This window comes from Melozone crissalis, unplaced genomic scaffold (genome assembly GCF_028551555.1).
Source record: "Melozone crissalis strain CALT ecotype California unplaced genomic scaffold, PUWL_Pcris_2 ptg000132l_1, whole genome shotgun sequence".
NCBI lineage: Eukaryota > Metazoa > Chordata > Aves > Passeriformes > Passerellidae > Melozone > Melozone crissalis.
This window is the reverse complement of record NW_026535905.1, coordinates 116,647-134,129: the sequence shown is the minus strand read 5'-3', so window position 1 is coordinate 134,129 and position 17,483 is coordinate 116,647. Positions and strand designations below refer to the sequence as shown.

At 40.3% G+C, this 17,483-nt stretch overlaps 1 protein-coding gene across 1 annotated transcript; it reads left to right on the top strand.

The window, feature by feature from the left end:
• Nucleotides 1-778: 778 nt before the first annotated feature.
• Nucleotides 779-16,677, top strand: TACC3 (transforming acidic coiled-coil containing protein 3). The gene is made up of 15 exons (XM_054293279.1): nt 779-958; nt 1,096-1,238; nt 3,546-4,628; nt 5,756-5,855; nt 6,308-6,500; nt 7,479-7,525; nt 8,368-8,501; nt 9,122-9,233; nt 9,933-10,082; nt 12,318-12,394; nt 12,485-12,528; nt 13,375-13,535; nt 14,875-14,981; nt 15,187-15,307; nt 16,537-16,677. Exons 1-15 carry the CDS (start codon nt 779-781, stop codon nt 16,600-16,602), a joined length of 2,718 nt encoding a protein of 905 aa, XP_054149254.1. The 3' UTR covers nt 16,603-16,677.
• Nucleotides 16,678-17,483: the final 806 nt, after the last annotated feature.

The following is a 17,483-nucleotide window of genomic DNA, read 5'->3' as shown; positions in this document are numbered from 1 at the left end:
TTTCTAAGTTATTTTCATCCTTGCTCTTGGTAGCAGCCCAGGCTTTAGTTTCAAGTCCTTCACACTAATACAGGTAGATCAGTATTTAACAATCTACTAAAGCTTGTGCATGTCCAGTGTAAGAAGAATATTTCAGAAATACCTTTTTAATGATGATTTTTATCATTTGCACACCAATAATGTCTCTGCTGCAAAGGATTCCTAAGTACTCTGTGCTTTACAAGAGCAGCATACGCTCAGACAGTGCAGGAAAAGGCTGATTTGATCCAGGACTGATCCCAAACACACCCTAACTAACCACATTTGTTTCTGTTAGCTGGTGTGCAATGTAGTCATGAGGCCATGGGAGTGAACAGGTGACTGTCATCTGTCTCAGGTGGCCCTTGCCGGAGCAGTTGTGTTGCTCAGCCGGGTGCCCTGTTCCGGGAGACACGGCTGAACGCCGCTGCTGAAGGGGCTGGGAGGAGGAAACCTGCAGGTGACAGGGCTGCCTTTAGAGGACAGACAGGCTGGAGTGTGAGCTGGGGAAGGCACAAGGAGCTTCTCAAGCCCCTACCAAAAGCAGAGGGGCTGTGCACTGCTGCTTTCAGATCCTTCAGAGTCTCCTGAGATAGACCTTTCCCTGTGAAACCTTTCCATGCTTCCAACTTTCCCTTTGAAGCTGTTAGTCCTGGCTAGCCAGTGCCAGGCTGCCAACTTCTTCCATTATCTCAAAGTGCATCTGGCTAACCACACCCTCTCATTCATGCTGCGGTGCTATGTGTGTTGATGTTCTAGAATGAGTCTGCAGATTTTAAATGCAGAAAATGGAGAAAATGGAGGAAGCCTTAAGGATGATTTAACAGCGGAAGACTGTGACTTTTTCTTTGCGCCGCCGGAACCCACAGGGAGACCTTCTATTCTCCGCCTGTCCCAGAAAGAAAACTTGCCACCAAAAAGTGGGGGAAAGGCGATGAAGGTAAACTTCTGGTTCTGTATTATTTCTATTCTTTCTCCTTCTATGGTAGTTGCCACTGAATGCATGTGTTATTTGGTGCTTGAGAAGTACTGTGCTCATGTTTTTTCTTTTTCTTTCCCCCCACTCCTTTCTTAAAGGTAACCTTTCAAACTCCTCAAAGAGATCCTCACACTAGAAAAATCCTGAGTCCTGCTATGACAGACAAACTTCAGACTGCTTTTGCACTTGATGACTGCCGTGAAGATGTGGCAGATGTTTTATTTGCACCCTCTGATGCTGAGTGAGTAGTGTGTTACCCACATGGGGCATGCTCAAGTTAACTTTCCCTAATGTAATCCTGTATAGTTAAAGTATAATATTCTATAACAAGATGTAAACTATGCAAGAGGAGCAAAATTAATATTGGCCAATGCATGAACTTTTCCGAAGATAACTGTCATTACTTTTAAGAAAATTTTACCTTGATTGTCCTAACTCCTCTGTAACTGATTTCATTAAGGTAACTAATGGTATGGATAAATAGCTTGAGAACAGATACTGTAAGAAACAGTTTTTTATCCTCTACTTGAGGTAAGGTTTCTGTGTGAGAATACAACTATTCTGAAGCTAAGCCTTAAAATATCTTATCTTGTATGTTAAGTACTGTTGCATCTTGAGGACTAAAATCTAAAGAGATAAATCTTCTGAAGGGTTAGATTGAATTGACACCTTGAGCCAGGGGATATTAAGATTTTCTTTAATCTAGCAGCACAAAGTGAATATACCATCAGTCACAAGTGTAAACATGTTTATGTGCCTTTATAGTCTAGCAGCCTGAGTCTCAAAGTGGCTCATAGTAGCTGTTTGTAGAAGAGCATAAAATCTGTAATGTTTCAATTTGGGGGTGTCATGACAATATTAAATGCAAATTTTGTTACTGCCTTTTAGCCCCCCTTTAAACTAGTATAGACATGTGTAATTCCCACCAGCAAGAAGTGTCAGGTCTTAATTTTGCCTTCTGCAAGCAAATACACCTTTTTATTTGTTTTTAACTACCCAGCACTTTTGTTTGATCCCTGTTTTTGTTGTTGGAAGGGGGAGAAAGGCAAAAAGGTGGCAACGCTTAAATGTTTAGTGTGTTTGCTTCAACTGTTTATTTCCATGTACAGTCTAGTTCAGAAAGCTATTTCTGAACTAATCACCACAACTAAATAATGTTATGGTATTTATGCCCCAAATTCATTGCTTGCACAAATAAACAAAGACTTAGTACTTATGAAGTTCAAGTGAGTTTAAAGGATCAGCACCGAATTGTTTTAGTTAGGGCACGATTGTATCAATGCACTGCTTGTGCTGAACGTGTCCTCTCTAGTTTTAAAATGTGGGGATTTGTTTGTAACAAATCGGTGAAAAGGCTCCGTGTTGCTGAACGGGGTCACTTTGGACTGGTCACAAGCGACTGACGTTCCGAGCAGGTGTCTCGCTCCTGCCTGGCATTTATGAGGTTAAACGCTGAAGGAAAGTGGGAGGACCCGAGTAGTCGCAGCCTGGGGCTGAGCTATTGCCGGGAAGAGGTGCTCAAACCGGGTGAGAACAACTTCTTCAGCTCTTATCTCCCGCCTCTGCTTTCGAGTTTATCAAAGTGGAGTTTCTAGTGAGTGCCTTTTAGTCATGTTCTGTTCTGCAGCAGATAAGGATGGCATATAGAAATAATAACTTTATGGAGGGACAAAACAATGGGAGGAAATCCTCTTTCAGGAAGTAATGGCTTAACTCTCTGTAGTCTGAGGCTAAGCTTTCAGAAGTTGTGTGGAGTTTGGGGAAATAAAGTGGGCAGCAGTAACTTGTAGAATATTCAGCAATAGTGAGTACATAAATGCTTTAACCTGTATCTTTCACTAGAAGATCTTGCACGGTCTCTTACTGGAGAAGTGTTTTCTTGTGTATTGCTCTGCTCTTCACATCTGCTGTTGTACAGAAAATAGAGTGCCTGAAGTTCAGGGTCTGGTTTTGTATGTAGGCCCTCCAAAATCAAATGGTGGTGCATGTTTTCGGGGGGGGAAATACTTCCCAGAATGTCCAGACAGAGTAATGACCAGTGTGGGAGGACCTGAATCATGACTTTGTTTGGTCCCAGACTTGAGTCTGTCATGACTCAGATGAATCTGCATGAAGATGGTACCACAAATTGTGTTTGTGTTTGAGCTGTTGACTGTCAATAACTCTCCTAAGCAGTGTGTGTTTCACTGCCTAGTGAAAGGGCAGTGTCCAAATGGCAGTGTCCAAATGCTGTGCTGAGTACAGCAGTGTCCAGGGATGGACTGGCATAAGGTATCAAGGCTGTGTAGAACAGGTAGCTTAAGAGCACTGGTTAACTTCAGGGATTGATCTCCCTATGTTTCATAAGTACCAGAGCTCTTAAGCCTTGGATGTTAAGGTGACAACTGAATTTTTGTTGTTTTATTTTGCTGTCAGCTGTCATATTGCAAAAAAAAAAAAAAAACCAAAAAACCAAACTGATTACTCTGACCATGCAAATCTACTTGTGCAAATTTTTCTAATTTCAAACTATGCCTGCAAAGTAATTGTCTTTTTTTTTTTAATGCAGCACATGTCAACAAAAGCCTGAAGCTGAAACAAGCAATACACAAATGCCAGAGAAGGTCAGCGTGGCTGCTTACCCAGATGATGAGATGCCAGTGAAGAGTCAAGGTTCCTACAGTCTTGATTTTAATAACTTAAACGACATCAATCCTTTTCAAAGTTCAGTACAGTTGCCTCATTCTCCTGGAAATCTGCAAAAGTCTCCTGTAAAAGTATCCAGCAGCCCTCAGAAAACCATTGAAAAAAGTAATGATTCTCTTCTGCGGGATGATGCAGCTCCTTTTGCTTCAACCACAGCAAGTACAGAGTGTTTAAGTGAAGACAAAGCTCTCATCTCTGAAAAAGAATCTGCACTGAGTGAGCTGGAGTCTAACAAATCCAAGCTGTCACCTAAGCAAGCAGTTGGTGACACTGAGCAGGGTGTGAAGTCTGCTTCCACAGATGCAAGCCAAGCTGATAATTCAGTGGTATTAGCAGAGGCACCTACACCTCCTGTGCAGTCACCTGGCAGCTTAGGGCCCAGTAGTTCTGATGTGAGCAACTCTCTTAAAACTGGGGAATCAAAACTTCAGAATGTTTCAGTAGCAGAACAAGCCTCTGCACAAGAGTCAAAGCCTGATGAAGAGCTGAGTGTCTCCAAAGAGAAACCTGCAGAAAAGCCTGATGTCACCAAGGCTGGACCAGTAAAACTGGAATTTGACTTTGATAATACCACTGCTAGAAAACCACCTCCTAAGAAACTAGGTAAAAGACCTGCAATTAAGCCACCTTCCAAAAAAATTCCTATTACCAAAACAAAACCAGAGAATACTGAAGAGCAAAATAAAAGTAATGTGGAAGATGAAATCCCTGTTCCTAAAGCATCTTATCAGTTTGACTGGGACAAACTTGATGATCCAAACTTTAATCCATTTGGAGGGGGCTCTAAAATTTCCACCTCACCCAAGCGTTCTAAACCCAGCCCTCAGAAAGTTCGCCTGCCGGAGGAACAGGAGAGTGCCTCACCAAGAAGGGAACCTCTTCCAGTGGAGCAGGATAACAGGCCAAGTACCTGTGAGACTCCTGAGAAAGAAGAACCCAAAAATCTGTAAGTGAATCCGTGGCTGAATGCAGGAGCACCTTGAATTCATGTGAGCAAAGTTAGATAGTCTCTAAAATGAGTCCATTCCTGCTTCTTAGACAGTATCCCTCCCAGGCTGGCACAGCCTGTTGTAATCGGTAACACAATGTTGCAACAGGAAAGATCATTACTGGGGAAGGAAACTCCTGAGATGACTATCTTTAGGCAAAAGGTGTTCTTAAGTCTGGAGAATGGGAGAGAACAGGCTTAGGTGGAAAGAGCATTGTTCAAGAAGTGCTTTCCCCACTTCTCCAAGATTAAAGTGTGGAGAATCAGACTGCTACTGTCTGTAAATAAAACAGGGAAGTAGGCAGCAGTGCTGTGCATGGTGCAGCATGGGAAGGGATCAGGCAGTTTTGTTCTCTGCTGAACTCTGCTGTTTCTTCCCTGCATGTTCTTTGTTTCTAAATGCTATCTCTAGTAAAAAGACCTGGCTCTGAAGCTGCATTTTTCTTCGCAGCACACAGACTTTTCACTTGATGATGGAATATGTTGTTACCTTTCCTAGAAAGTCTAGTTATTAATGTTGCTATAGACAGTCAGGTGCTTGCCAGAACTAGACTGGCACAAATTGTTCATTTGACAGAAGTGTTTGCACTCTTGCTCCCTGTGTAACATGATCAGTTAGCGTTTACCAAGGTGAAAAGTTTACTTACTGCTGACAGCACAAGTGGAGCATTGGACTTCCCTAATGAAGTTCAAACCAATAATCACAACTTTGCCATGGAGAGGGGAGCAGGCTGCTTATAATTCTGTTCTTAATTAAACAAAGAGCCTATCTTTAACTTAAAAAAAGCAATGAGCCTAACAAATGAAAATAAGAGTAGTGTTAAGTGAATAGAAATAAATTATGCTGCTGTGACTTTCTGCTTCCCAGGAAACATTACTTCTCATGGTGGGAGAACTTTCTGTCACCTAAGTTGTCACCAGGCAAGACAGTAAATTTACATCCCCACCATCTTTAAAGTTTCCTGTGCTGTTGCAGTAGAATCTCTCAAAGAAGCTACCTTTGTTCAGTTCATCTGATAACACAGAATTTGAACTGTGTGATGTAAATATTGATGTTTTTTATTTGGTTTGTTTGTTTTCTTTAGGGAAATTGTTGAGCAGAGTGTGGTAGAAGATGTGCCAAAAGTTCAAGAAGACAAGCCAGGAGGTCAAGCAGAAACTGAACTTCCAGGAAAAAGAGAAGTGGTAAGGTATAGGAAAGAGACAGATCTTACAAAGTTGTTCCATGAAACAGAGTTCTCTGGCTTAATAATGTAATCTTGTGAAACCTATTTCTGATATTTTGTCTAAGAATTAGTGGGTTTTTGCATCTTCAGCAGCTCTAGAAGGAATGTCAGCTGTGCAGACCTGTGTTTTGAAGGTAACATTAGAGACAGTCAAATTGGTGCCTTGGTATTTGGTATCTTTTTTGATCAGCAATTGCATGTAAGGACAAACATCAAGGTGTGGCTTCTAGAAAAGTGGCTTCTGAGCTGTGCTCACTGTTGGTAGTTTAATTTTTATGCCTGTGAATTCTTGTTTTATTATACTGGCTACCCAGTTAGTTTATGACAAACCAATTTGATCATTAAAATGATTCTCATTGCATTTAAAAATAATTATTTTAACAATTAAAAGGATTTTGTTTTTCTTACCAGGAGAAGCAAATGAGCCCATCTAAAAGATCTCCAGCTAAGGTTGCTTCCTCTCAAGATAATTTGGTCTCTACTGACAGCGGAAAAAAGTCAATGTCTGCAGAAGAAATTAAACCTAGTTCCCCTGGAATTGAAGGCACAGCAGATGAGACAGCTGGTGCTGAACCTGAAGAGCTCTTCAGACCGTCATCAGAAGGTAAGGGCGTTTCTTTTAGACAGACTGAAAATGTATTGTTTCAGTGTATAGATAACTTTCTACTTAAGTTCTATTATGGATAGTTTTTTCTCTCATTTTGCCCTTCTGAAAGGACTCCAGACCCCACAAAGACTAGCAGTGCTGGGAAATGTATCTAAGCCTATTTCTAACTTCCTCTGGTTTAAGCTAAGTTGAGAAAGCTGGCTATTAGAATTCACTGGTCTGTGAGGATTGAATTTAGGCTGGTACAAAAGCTGTCTTTTTATCAGTGGCAGTTTCTGGGCTGAAAAATTGCTCCCTTAAAATAATTTCTGGTGTTAAGGGCTTTGTAAACTGAGAGCTTGAGAGCTGTACACCTGTGTGTGTGAGACTTGTAGGTTACTGCAGGCCTTACACCGCAATATGAAACCAGTAGTGCTGAGTGATCTTCCTGACAAGGATGCTTGTCTTGAGAGCTTCCTTACATGGCTGTGATTTAACTACTTGGAAGGGCTATTCCTGGTAGGAGCATTGTGTGGAAGGATGAGCAAATGGTTTGGCTGCAGTGCAGTCTGTCATTTAACCTTCACACTGGAGTGGAATCACTGATTTGGGAAATGGTTATAACTTATCCTTCAAATCTGAGCTGTGTGCTAATTTTAGTGGTGAGATTGACAATCTTGCTCTTTCATGGGGCCTTGTGTGTAACAGAATATCGGAGTTGTTGCTTTAGCCATAGAACAACAGTCCTTCAACTGTGTGTTAAACGCTATGTGTTCCTACAAGTACTTGGGAACAAACGGAAGTTGTAAGTTTGCATAGCTTAGAGATCTTTGCTTTTTTCAGGTCTGGATAGAAAGACATTTTAACCAATGAAGAGCTAGAAGTTGAGACTGAGAGCAGGGATTTATTTGTTTTATGCACATGTGTTTGTTTCTGTCTGTGGTAGAACAATTTGGCAGTATTGCATCTTCATTGTATTGTTTCTTCATTTTCCAGTTTTTGGAATGGGCATAGACTATCTGGAACAGTTTGGGTCTTCATCAGTAAGTATGATGTTAAATATTTTGTTTACCTTCCTGTCAGTGTGGTGAGGAAAGCAAAGATGAAAGTGTCAAGCCTTAAATGTTTTAATGAATTAACTTCACTTTGAATTGTCCACAGAAATTGTCAGGTATTCCAAAGGAATGTGATGACAAGGCTGGGGAAGGAGTGATGGTGCAAGGAAATGTAGTTATAAGCAATTTAACTAAAAATCAAAGGTCTCTGGCTGTCAGTGTGCAGAGGTGTTATTTAATAGCATTGAAACTGAGGTGAATGATGTTTCACTTCTGGCCAAAACTGCTAGAAGATGATGCTTTAAAAGTGCAGGATCATTGTTTTAGAAAGTTTTTCTAAGCTCTTTTGCTTTACAGCCAGTTTCAGAAAATCTGTCTCTAAGTGAGGCTTGTCATGTTTTAATTAGTTTAGTTATTCTTACTATTATTCTGGACCCAAGCAGGAGAATATCTGAGCAGCGAATGCACTGAATTGAAATTGTTTTAGTTATGCTGTGTTTGTCTATATGATTTTATAAGTGAAGAGAAAATGGCATACACTGTTTTTTCAGTTTATAATACTGTTTCCCTGTGTCTTCTGGTTGGGAATAGTTCATTAATGTTTGCTCTTTTGATTCAGTCTGTGACCAGATTGAGCTCTCTTCATATTACATAAGGACTTAAGCATGTGGGCATGGAGTTCTCTTATGTAATTTTCCTCCTGAGAACAGTGCTCTGGCCACTGAAGAATAGGCTCACCCACTCTTCAGAGGATTATTTGTGTGTGGGTGGGATGTGTGTGTTGAGCCCTGAAGCAGATCTGTCAGTTTATGCCTCTTTCCCCCCTTCAGTTCAAAGAATCAGCCTTGAGGAAACAGTCACTGTATTTGAAGTTTGACCCTCTGTTGAGAGACAGTCCAAGAAAACCAGTTTATGGTACTATTGAATTAAGTGAGAGTATCATCACAGCTCCATCTCGGCCTGGGTAGGTATTGACTTTACATAAAATCAGAGTTGTTTAGCTTGGAAAAGATTTTTCAGATTGTCAAGTCCAACAGTTAACCCAGCATTGCGAAGTTCCCCACTGAACCATGTCCCCAAGTGCAACATCCACACATCTTTTAAATAACTGCAGGTCTGGTGACTTGCCTTTTCCAATGCTTGACCACCCTTTCAGTGAAGAATTTTCCCGTAATATCCCATCTAAACCTCCCCTGGTGCAATTTGAGGCTGTTTCTTTCATCCAGACTTGTTCCTTGGGAGACCAACCCTCATGTCACTACAAACTCCCCTCAGGTTGTAGAGAGTGAGAAGGTTCCCCTGAGCCTCCTTTTCTCCAGGCTGAGCCCCCTCAGTTGCCCCTCATCAGATTTGTGCTCCAGACCCTTCCCCAGTTCTGTGCCCTCCTCTGGACATGCTCCAGCACCTCTTGACCTTATAGTGAGAGGCCTGACAGTGAACACAGGATTCAAGGTGTGGCTTCACCAGTGCTGGGTACAGGGAGACAATCACTACCCCACCTCTGGACTGACTGCTGCTGGTACAGGAGCTTTGCAAAGAAAGACAGCACTTGAATTTATTGGTGTTATGTTTGTTCATTTTTAGGCCTATTGCTGATTTAAGTACAGTGCCTGAGGAAGCTGGAAAGCCTCTAGTGAGTCTTGAAAGTGAAGAAAAACCAAAAGGACTAGATCTTCTGGGGACATTTACAACTTCTGTAAGGATGTCTGGAATGCTATCAGGCTTCATGTTGATAGTTTAGGAAGGGGATAGACTAGGTTCTGAATTTAAGACTTAGGCAGGTATTTTAGGGATTGCAGAATCTGATAAATGTTCACTTAAATGGCTGTTTTAAATCAGGCTGGATACTCATTTATATTGAAGTTGAACTTTGTGATGAACATTTTCTTAAGTATTAAAAGTATTTTTTGTGGAAGCTGATGCCTTTCACACGGTCTAAGGGAATTTGAGCTGTTTTTAAGAATGCTCTAGTCAAGAAATCTTTTTAAATGCAAGTCAAGCTTCAAAAGGCAAGCTATATTTTGTAATTGCATTGGTGGGATGAAAAGCACTTAGGTTAAGCTGGATGCTCTTGCAGCTATGGTTTACAGTTTGAACAGATCTGCCTGCAGCAGCTCATCCTGAAATGATCTCTTGCTTGTGAGGAACAGCATGATGTCATCTGCTTTGCTTCTGATAGCTGTAATTGGTGGATAGCAGTTTTGGTTCTACCTCTTAGGTATTTCTTAGAGCTATATGGTCAGCTTCAAGGTAAGAAAGTTTTATGCTAACAAAGTTGTGCAGGTATCTGGTGTGTTTAAGTGAGATACACTGACTTCAAATAACATGCATGCACCTAATCAGTGGTATGACAGTAAGAATTTGTTTAAACTTTGCATTTTTCTTTTCTTTACAGGCTGATCCCCTAATTCCAGACTCCCTGACTAGTGATGTTCCTCCAGTCCCTTTTGCTACTTCTACAAACACTGCAGTGGATGCTATTATAGATGTGCTAAAATATAGCCAAAAAGACATGGATGCAGCTGTTGAACTGGTGAAGAGAGAGGTATGGTGGCCCTTCCAAAGGAGAACTTGGCATAGCCTTGGAAAGTTCTTTTGTTTGGATTATCTGGGATAAGTTTTTCTCATCATACTTGACATAAGTATCTCATTCTGAAAAGCTTGCTGTGGACTTGGTGGGTGCTGTAGGTATAGAACTTTTTAGAGCTAACACTTAGGGACATAGGACAAACTTCATTATTAGTCAGGTTCTGCCTTGTATCTGGTCACTATTAGAAGAACCCTGTTATCAGATGGGATAGTTAGGCTTAATATCAGTGATCTGGGTACTTTTTACTCAACAAGCAGGAATACATTTTCATGCCAATGGAGGAGAGTGACTTATGTAACTTCCCTAAGAAAAGATAAAGCTGTAGTGCCAGTTCAGTGCTATGATCAGTTCTTTTCTTGTGGGACCTGAATGCATAAGAGCATGTCCAGCTGAGAAAGTGAAGGTGAGGTCTGGAGCTCACTCCAGAGGATAAAAACATTAGTGAAGGAGGGAAGAAGTAATTGGTAAGATTTTAAGCCTGTTCTGTAATTGCAGAAATTGCCCTTAAAAGCCCATCTTCTGACTGATGCAAGAAGACTTATATATCCACTTACTTCAACAACTGGAGTACTTGATTCATTATGACTTCTGAGATATGTTACCTTACAAACACTAAATAATGTAAGGAGGAGCATTTAAGTATAAATATCCTTAAAGCTACTTGTATCACTTCAGCAAAAGATGGAGCTTCCAAAATTCCTGACCGCTGTACTGTAGGCAGTGGCATTAGGGGCACCAAACAAAGATGACCTGTGATTATTTGCTGCTTAAGTTCTTCTTTTGTTTTAGAGCGCAGAAATAGTGGCTTTTGTAGGAATAACTTTTACTTTGTGTCATTTAGGAGGTGACTTTCACTCAGCATATTGTCTAGTACAAGAAAATAAATGTAGCTTTGACGGGGGACAGCTTTTATTGCATTGATCTAAAACTAAGAACCTATATAATAGTGGGGGGTTAAACTTGTAATATCATTAAAATGCTGCTCTTTCATGTTGGAAAGAGCTACTTTAAACCTGCAAACACTGTTGTAGGTGTGACTGGATGACTCCAGCTGTGTCACTTAAATAAAAATGCCTGGAATTACAATATCAACCTGAAAGGAAGACAGGCTAAATTTTTTTTTTTTCCTATCTGTGAAACAACTCGGGAATAGGAGGAAAGTGAAAACCCGTTTTCCTTCTCAGCAAATACAGCACTTAGGGAAGCTTGCTTTTTTGGGTTCTACTGAACCTGTTTTGAGCTTGCAAGTGCCAGTTTCCAATTTGTTTCCATTTTCACATGCCTTTGCTTTTGTAATATTTTTTCCTAGCTTAGCTATTACTACTTGTCTTAATAGTACATTCTATTTTTGCTAGTGTCCTGCTTCCTGTCACCTGAAATATTGCAGTATATTTAAAAGTAGATTCCTCTAAAATACTGAAAAATCAGTGTACTACAGTTTACTGTGTAGTTTTGTGACAAAACCAGCAAACTAGCAATAATCATGTGCTTCTACTTTCTCTTTTATTTTTTTTTTAATTCCAAGTTATTTTATGTATTTTGAGCCTGTTGTCTTTGAAGGCCTCCCACAGTGCAGTCAGCTCTGTGGTTACAGCTCTTAACTTGTTACGGAGCTTGCACAAAGTGTTTAGCAAAGGGTATTTGTGCTGCTTAATTCTGTTACTGTGAGCTCTGCTTTAGTTTAGCTATCATTATTCTCAAATGAATTGAGGCATCTTTTAATCCTCCCCCTTTCCACTTTGCCTAATTTAGTGTTGAGTAAAAGTTACTGCAAACAGCATTTTGATCTTGAACAGGCTTGTGGTGTTTGTTCTCTCATGTGTTAATATTAGCAGGTTTGTGAAGTGCTTTTGTTGTCTGCCCTGTAAATAAGAGGGAAATGTGTGTCACTTGCCAGAATGTTCCTTGGTCCATTGTGTTCTCTCAGAGGTTATAGCTGAGTTGACTCTGATCTTGCCACTTGACAAGGTACTAGCAATGTGCTGGGAATCATATATGCAAAATCTATGTATTAATCTAAATTTTATTTGAGTCAAGTTTGTAATTAAACAATTTTGATTCTGTTAAGAAATTAGAACTTATTTCTCTCTCTCTGTATTAATTTCAAATTGCCCTTCAGACTGTTTTTAGTATCAAATCTTTTATCTCTTGTTGTGCAAAAAGTAAAGGCTTACCTTTTCACCCTTAAAGGTTCAAGAGAAAGAGCTGGAGATTGACAAATGGAATCAGAAGTATAATAAGCTTCATACGGAGTACAAAGAAATGGGGTATGAATCTGTCCTGACTTTTATATCTACTTAGTTATTCCAGATGCTTTTTCTAATGTATGTTCAACTTTTCTTTTTCATGGTTTTTAGAAAAATAGTTGCTGAATTTGAACAGACAATAACACAAATTATGGGTAAGTTCCATATTTACACTTGGAGTGCCTTGGGGGGCTGGGATATAAGGTTTAAAACAAGATAGACTCACAATTTTATGCATATCCATAGACATGATATCACTTGATAGGTAATGATGACTTTTTGAATCAGGAATGAACACAACTTTTTCTTATTCTTCACTGGAGCTGTTGTTTTTTTAAAACTGGCAGATCCAGTTGTCAGCACTCTGTGTTTAATTGTTCATTCTCTGGCATCATTTCAGTGGCAAGATATCACTAGAAGTTGTTGCTGGAGGATTTGGCCTTTTGCTTTAGTCAAGTTTGTGGGTTCAAAACTAGGAAAGACATCCAGTGAAGCTCTTGTATAGTTCACTTTCTTAGCTCAAAGCTGAATTAGGCACATCTGAGCCAGCTTTTCTGTGCTCCTCTAAGGCCATGGGAAACAGCTTGGGTGTACTAACCCAAACCTCTTCTGAAAGTCTGCTGTGCTAGTCTGACTTGTTATCCCAGTCTCCTCCAGATCTTCCAGCTGTTATGTATGTTTAATGAAAAATATTTTTGGATCCTTGCTTCTATCACAACATTCAAGGCTCCTGTAACAGTAAACTCTAGTGGAGCAGGAAAAGAAATGCTTTTGGCAAGCACATGGTCATGGTGTTGAATGGCTTTAAGTTTGGTGTGAGATAATGTGTAACAAAGATACAAAGACTTCTTAAGAGCACAGACGTGGTGTCCTTGCAGGTGAGAGGCCATGTTATGAAACCTTCCTAAGGGGAAGAATTGAAGGTGTGGGGTTACTGTCTGTACTATGGAACTGGTTTTATGCTAAAGCAATAACTATCATGGGTTAACTCCACTCTCTAGAGGATGCTCAGAAGCAGAAGGAAGCCTCAAGGAAAGAAATACAGAAGCTGATGGAAGAGAAGCAGCAAGCTATTTCAGATCTGAACTCTATGGAGAAGTCCTTCTCTGAAATCTTCAAACGACTTGAGAAACAGAAAGAGGTGTTAGAGGGTTACCACAAAGTAAGATGATTTAATGCAAATAATACCCTTCACTAAATCTCATTTATTTTGGGAGAGGAAATGGTGTAATTTCTAGAGCAGCCATTAATTAGGTAGTGTAAGGACTGCCTGTAAAATCAGGTGCTAAGTTGTTTATTTAAAGATTATTAAAAAACTAATTTGTTGTATTTAGTGACTGACTTAAAGTAAGATAATATCTTAGAAGGCAAAGTTTCTTCAAACAGAAGTGAGCTGTTTTCTTGCTGCAGCACATCTCTTTTGCTAATCATAGAGACTCTCATGTGGCAGCTGCTGCAGAAGAGCAGCTTGTTTTCCCTACACCATATTGAATGGATGCTGGAGAGGATGTGCAATTACAAGTCAGAATAATAGGTTATTAGGTGCTCCCTACTAAGATGCTTGTGGCTTTTTTCTAAAGCTAAAGTCAAGCCTTTGTTCTGCAGCTTCTTCAGAGGCTGGAGGAAAGAAGCTAAGGAGTGTAAGCTATGGTTTCTTACTCCATGAAATGCATGAAAATTGATTCAGTTGGTGCTTTAAAAAGTGCCTTCAGATTTTTTTTGTTCAATTATCTTTAATGTCCCTGTTTACTAAAAAACTCTGAAACTAGTCCCTTAGAAGTTTCATGCTAGTCTAGGTTTTAGAAACAGGTATAGTGTCTGTTAAAACTTCAGTTTCTTCTTTGCTAACATGTCAGGCTTCCTTCATCTTGTGTCCCTTCCCTCTCCACCCTAAGTTCAGAAGCCCTTTCCTTAGCACAGAGATAAACATTGCTTGGAAACACAATTACTAAATTCAAGACCTGCAATTAGTAGAGTCTTAGCAATTGTTTCAAACAGTTCCAGCTTCCTACAATGGCTAATAAAATATGTTCATAGTGTGAGCTATGGAGTTACCAGGGTAATAATGTTCTTGCTGTTAGTGTTGGATTTCTTTACATCATGGTCCAAAGCCTGAATCTTTCTGTGGGTTCTTTGGTGAAGTTGGATTTCTAGCTATTCTTGTGGCAATTGTAACTTAATACAAAGCTGATTTTAAAAAAATTGGAGCAAACCAAACAAAACCAATCAGTGACTGTTGTTTTAGTGGCCTTCTTTACTAGAGTTTGCTACTGAATAATTTGTTGGGGGCAAATATGATGAATAAATGTTTGCAAGGTTAAGATAGTTGAAAGGAAGCAGTTTAGTCCATATAGGCATGTGGGATTTCATAGTTGTTTCTGGAACTGCAGTGAGCAAATACTGCCCCTCAGGTGTAGTCAAATAACCCCATTGTCAAGTGGGGAAACCCCTCCCTCTACTAGCTTAAACAACTAACTGAACTTCTTTGGGTTTTGGGTCAGAATGAAGAAGTTCTGAAGAAATGTGCAGAAGATTACTTGGCTAGAATTAAAAAAGAGGAGCAGAGATACCAGGCACTGAAAGCCCATGCTGAAGAAAAGCTGCAGCAGTAAGTACCATGTAAAAAAGCCAGGTAGCAGGAATGGCACACACAGTTTTCACAGTAGCTGCGGAATGTGGTTCAATAGTGCCAAAACCAGGCTTAAATATACTTCATCTAGTAATTAATCTCAAGTACAGGCATCTAGTGTGATTCTGAGAGTTCTGCTGTGCTGTCTGAGGGGAATGTAAGCACCATGTTGTGCCTGTTTCAGGGCCAATGAGGAAATTGCCCAGGTCCGCAGCAAAGCCAAGTCAGAGACTGCAGCACTGCAAGCCACTCTGCGCAAGGAGCAGATGAGGATCCAGTCTCTAGAGAGGAGCCTTGAACAAAAGGTCAGTCACAGCACCATGGGTGAGTCTGCTCAAGCTATTGCCTTGGCCTAAGAGCTCCCTGGTGTCAGGGCTAGGAGGAGCCTTGCTGGCTGTGCTGGTTTGGATGGCTGCTCTCCTGGCAGGCTTTGGGAAATTACCATTGAGACCTGATATAAGTGTCGTGTCAGGACTTGTCTCTATGTTTAGATTTTTTTGGAGCACAAGGTTCATTTCCAAACCAGTCTGGGCTCCTGTGTCAGGAGGTTACTGAAGGAGGTGGTGATTACAGTTACATATGGTGCAGAGCAGAATCTGGGAATAAATTTGAATAACTGTCTGGCTCAGCTTGTTCATGAGCATGACTTGTAAGCTGTTAGCACATATTTAACTGTATGTGACTCAAGTTTTCAGTGTTGTTCAGGCCATTAGTCCTTGCACTTTATATTGTTTCATATTGAATAGGTGAAGTCTCAGAATGTTTTGTGAAGGCATATCCTTTGTTGGAACCCTTCAAAGGAACAAGCTTTCTGAAGATTAAAAGTCACTGCTGGAAGTGCATGCTCTTAGTTTTACTGTATTTTTGTTGCTGCCAGTATTGAAGACTCAAAAATTGATAATGCTGACAGATTCCTGTTATGGAAAAAACCCATACTTGTGAGTCTTCAGGTTTATGGCTGAAGTTTGCATAGCAGAGGAAACAGTAGGCCTGTAACTGGAGAGAAGAGACAAACCATTTAACACAGAACTAGGTTTGGTCTTGTCATAAACACAGTAACACTATAAGAGTTCTTATTGAACTGGTTTAACTGTTCCATAGGAAAGGAAATTTCTACAAACTGGAAATTTTCACATGTCAGTAAAAGTATCAAGGCATCATTTTACAGAGTCCTTCTTGTGAGGATTAAAATCTAAATTGGCCACATCCTGAGTTTTGGTGTACCTAACAAAGGCGGAGCCCCAAAAGCCTTGTTTCCCTGGATCAGTTGGTCTCCATGTGTTTTGGGAGTGTCTCTGGAAGAAGCAGAAACAGCATACTGGATTTCATTTCTCATTTCCTGAGGCTCCTAAGGATGCCATGTGATCTTTGGCATTGTAGACTCTCCTTTACATTAAATCTGCATGAGCCACTATCATGTAAATGGACTTCCTATTGCATGTACTGGCAAATGGGACTTACTGCAATCAGCTCACTACAAGGTTCTAACATAGTTTGGACATAGCTGAAACTCACTCTTTTCTTTCTTCCACAGACAAAAGAAAATGATGAATTAACAAAAATCTGTGATGACTTGATCTTGAAGATTGAAAAAAATTGATATCTTAACTGTCTTGTAAATATGTTTATTTTCTCTGACTTGCTGTCTTGTGTGTTCATTTGTTTTTTTAATGTATGTAGGGAAAAAATAAAATTCTTGATTCACACTTCGATATTGTTGGCTGTATCTTTTGTAGGAAATATCTATTATGTTTAATTGCTGCTTCAAATTAACAATGTCTTTCATAGCATTTTCACACATTGCTTAAAGGAAAAACTCTTAATCAGTGTACCTTCAGTCTGTGCCCTGTGTAATAACTTCAGAGTTCTATACTCCTGACCTGGCTTTGCTGGGGAGAGTTGCCATGGGCACTATCTCCATTTTGCTCTTGCTGCTCTCTCACTTAAGTCAAGTCATTCCAGAGTTACCAGATTGAAGTAAAACTGAACCTGCGCAAATGCTGTAAAGTATTTAGTAATGTAAAAAGATTTGGAGTTTAACTTTGGCTGTGGTTTGTGGGTTTGGGTTTTTACAATTAGGAGGAGCTGGAGTGATTTTGTTTTTGCAGATTGGCTAAGCAGAGGGTTTAATGGCAGGACTGATTGCTGCTCTCCTTCTCTGGGCTTTTCCATGTCATTAGTCTGTCTGACACTACTGGCTATAAAATGGTCAGTCAATCTCCCTGGCCCTGCCCATAGTGGAGAACCTTGAGAGCTGTGGGCTGCAGGTCACAGGCCATGATGAAGTCAGCCCTAGGCAATAGCAGACACTTGGATAAGATCAGTCCTGCTGTCTGTTATTACCTGAAATTACTTGGGCTGTTGTTCCCTCACTTTCCTGACTTGTAGGTGCATCTCCCTCAGAAGGGCTGTTGCTGCTGAGTGTGCTGAGCTGCACTTGGAGCCCTTCCCTTAAATCTGACCTTGTGCTATGCCTGGGCA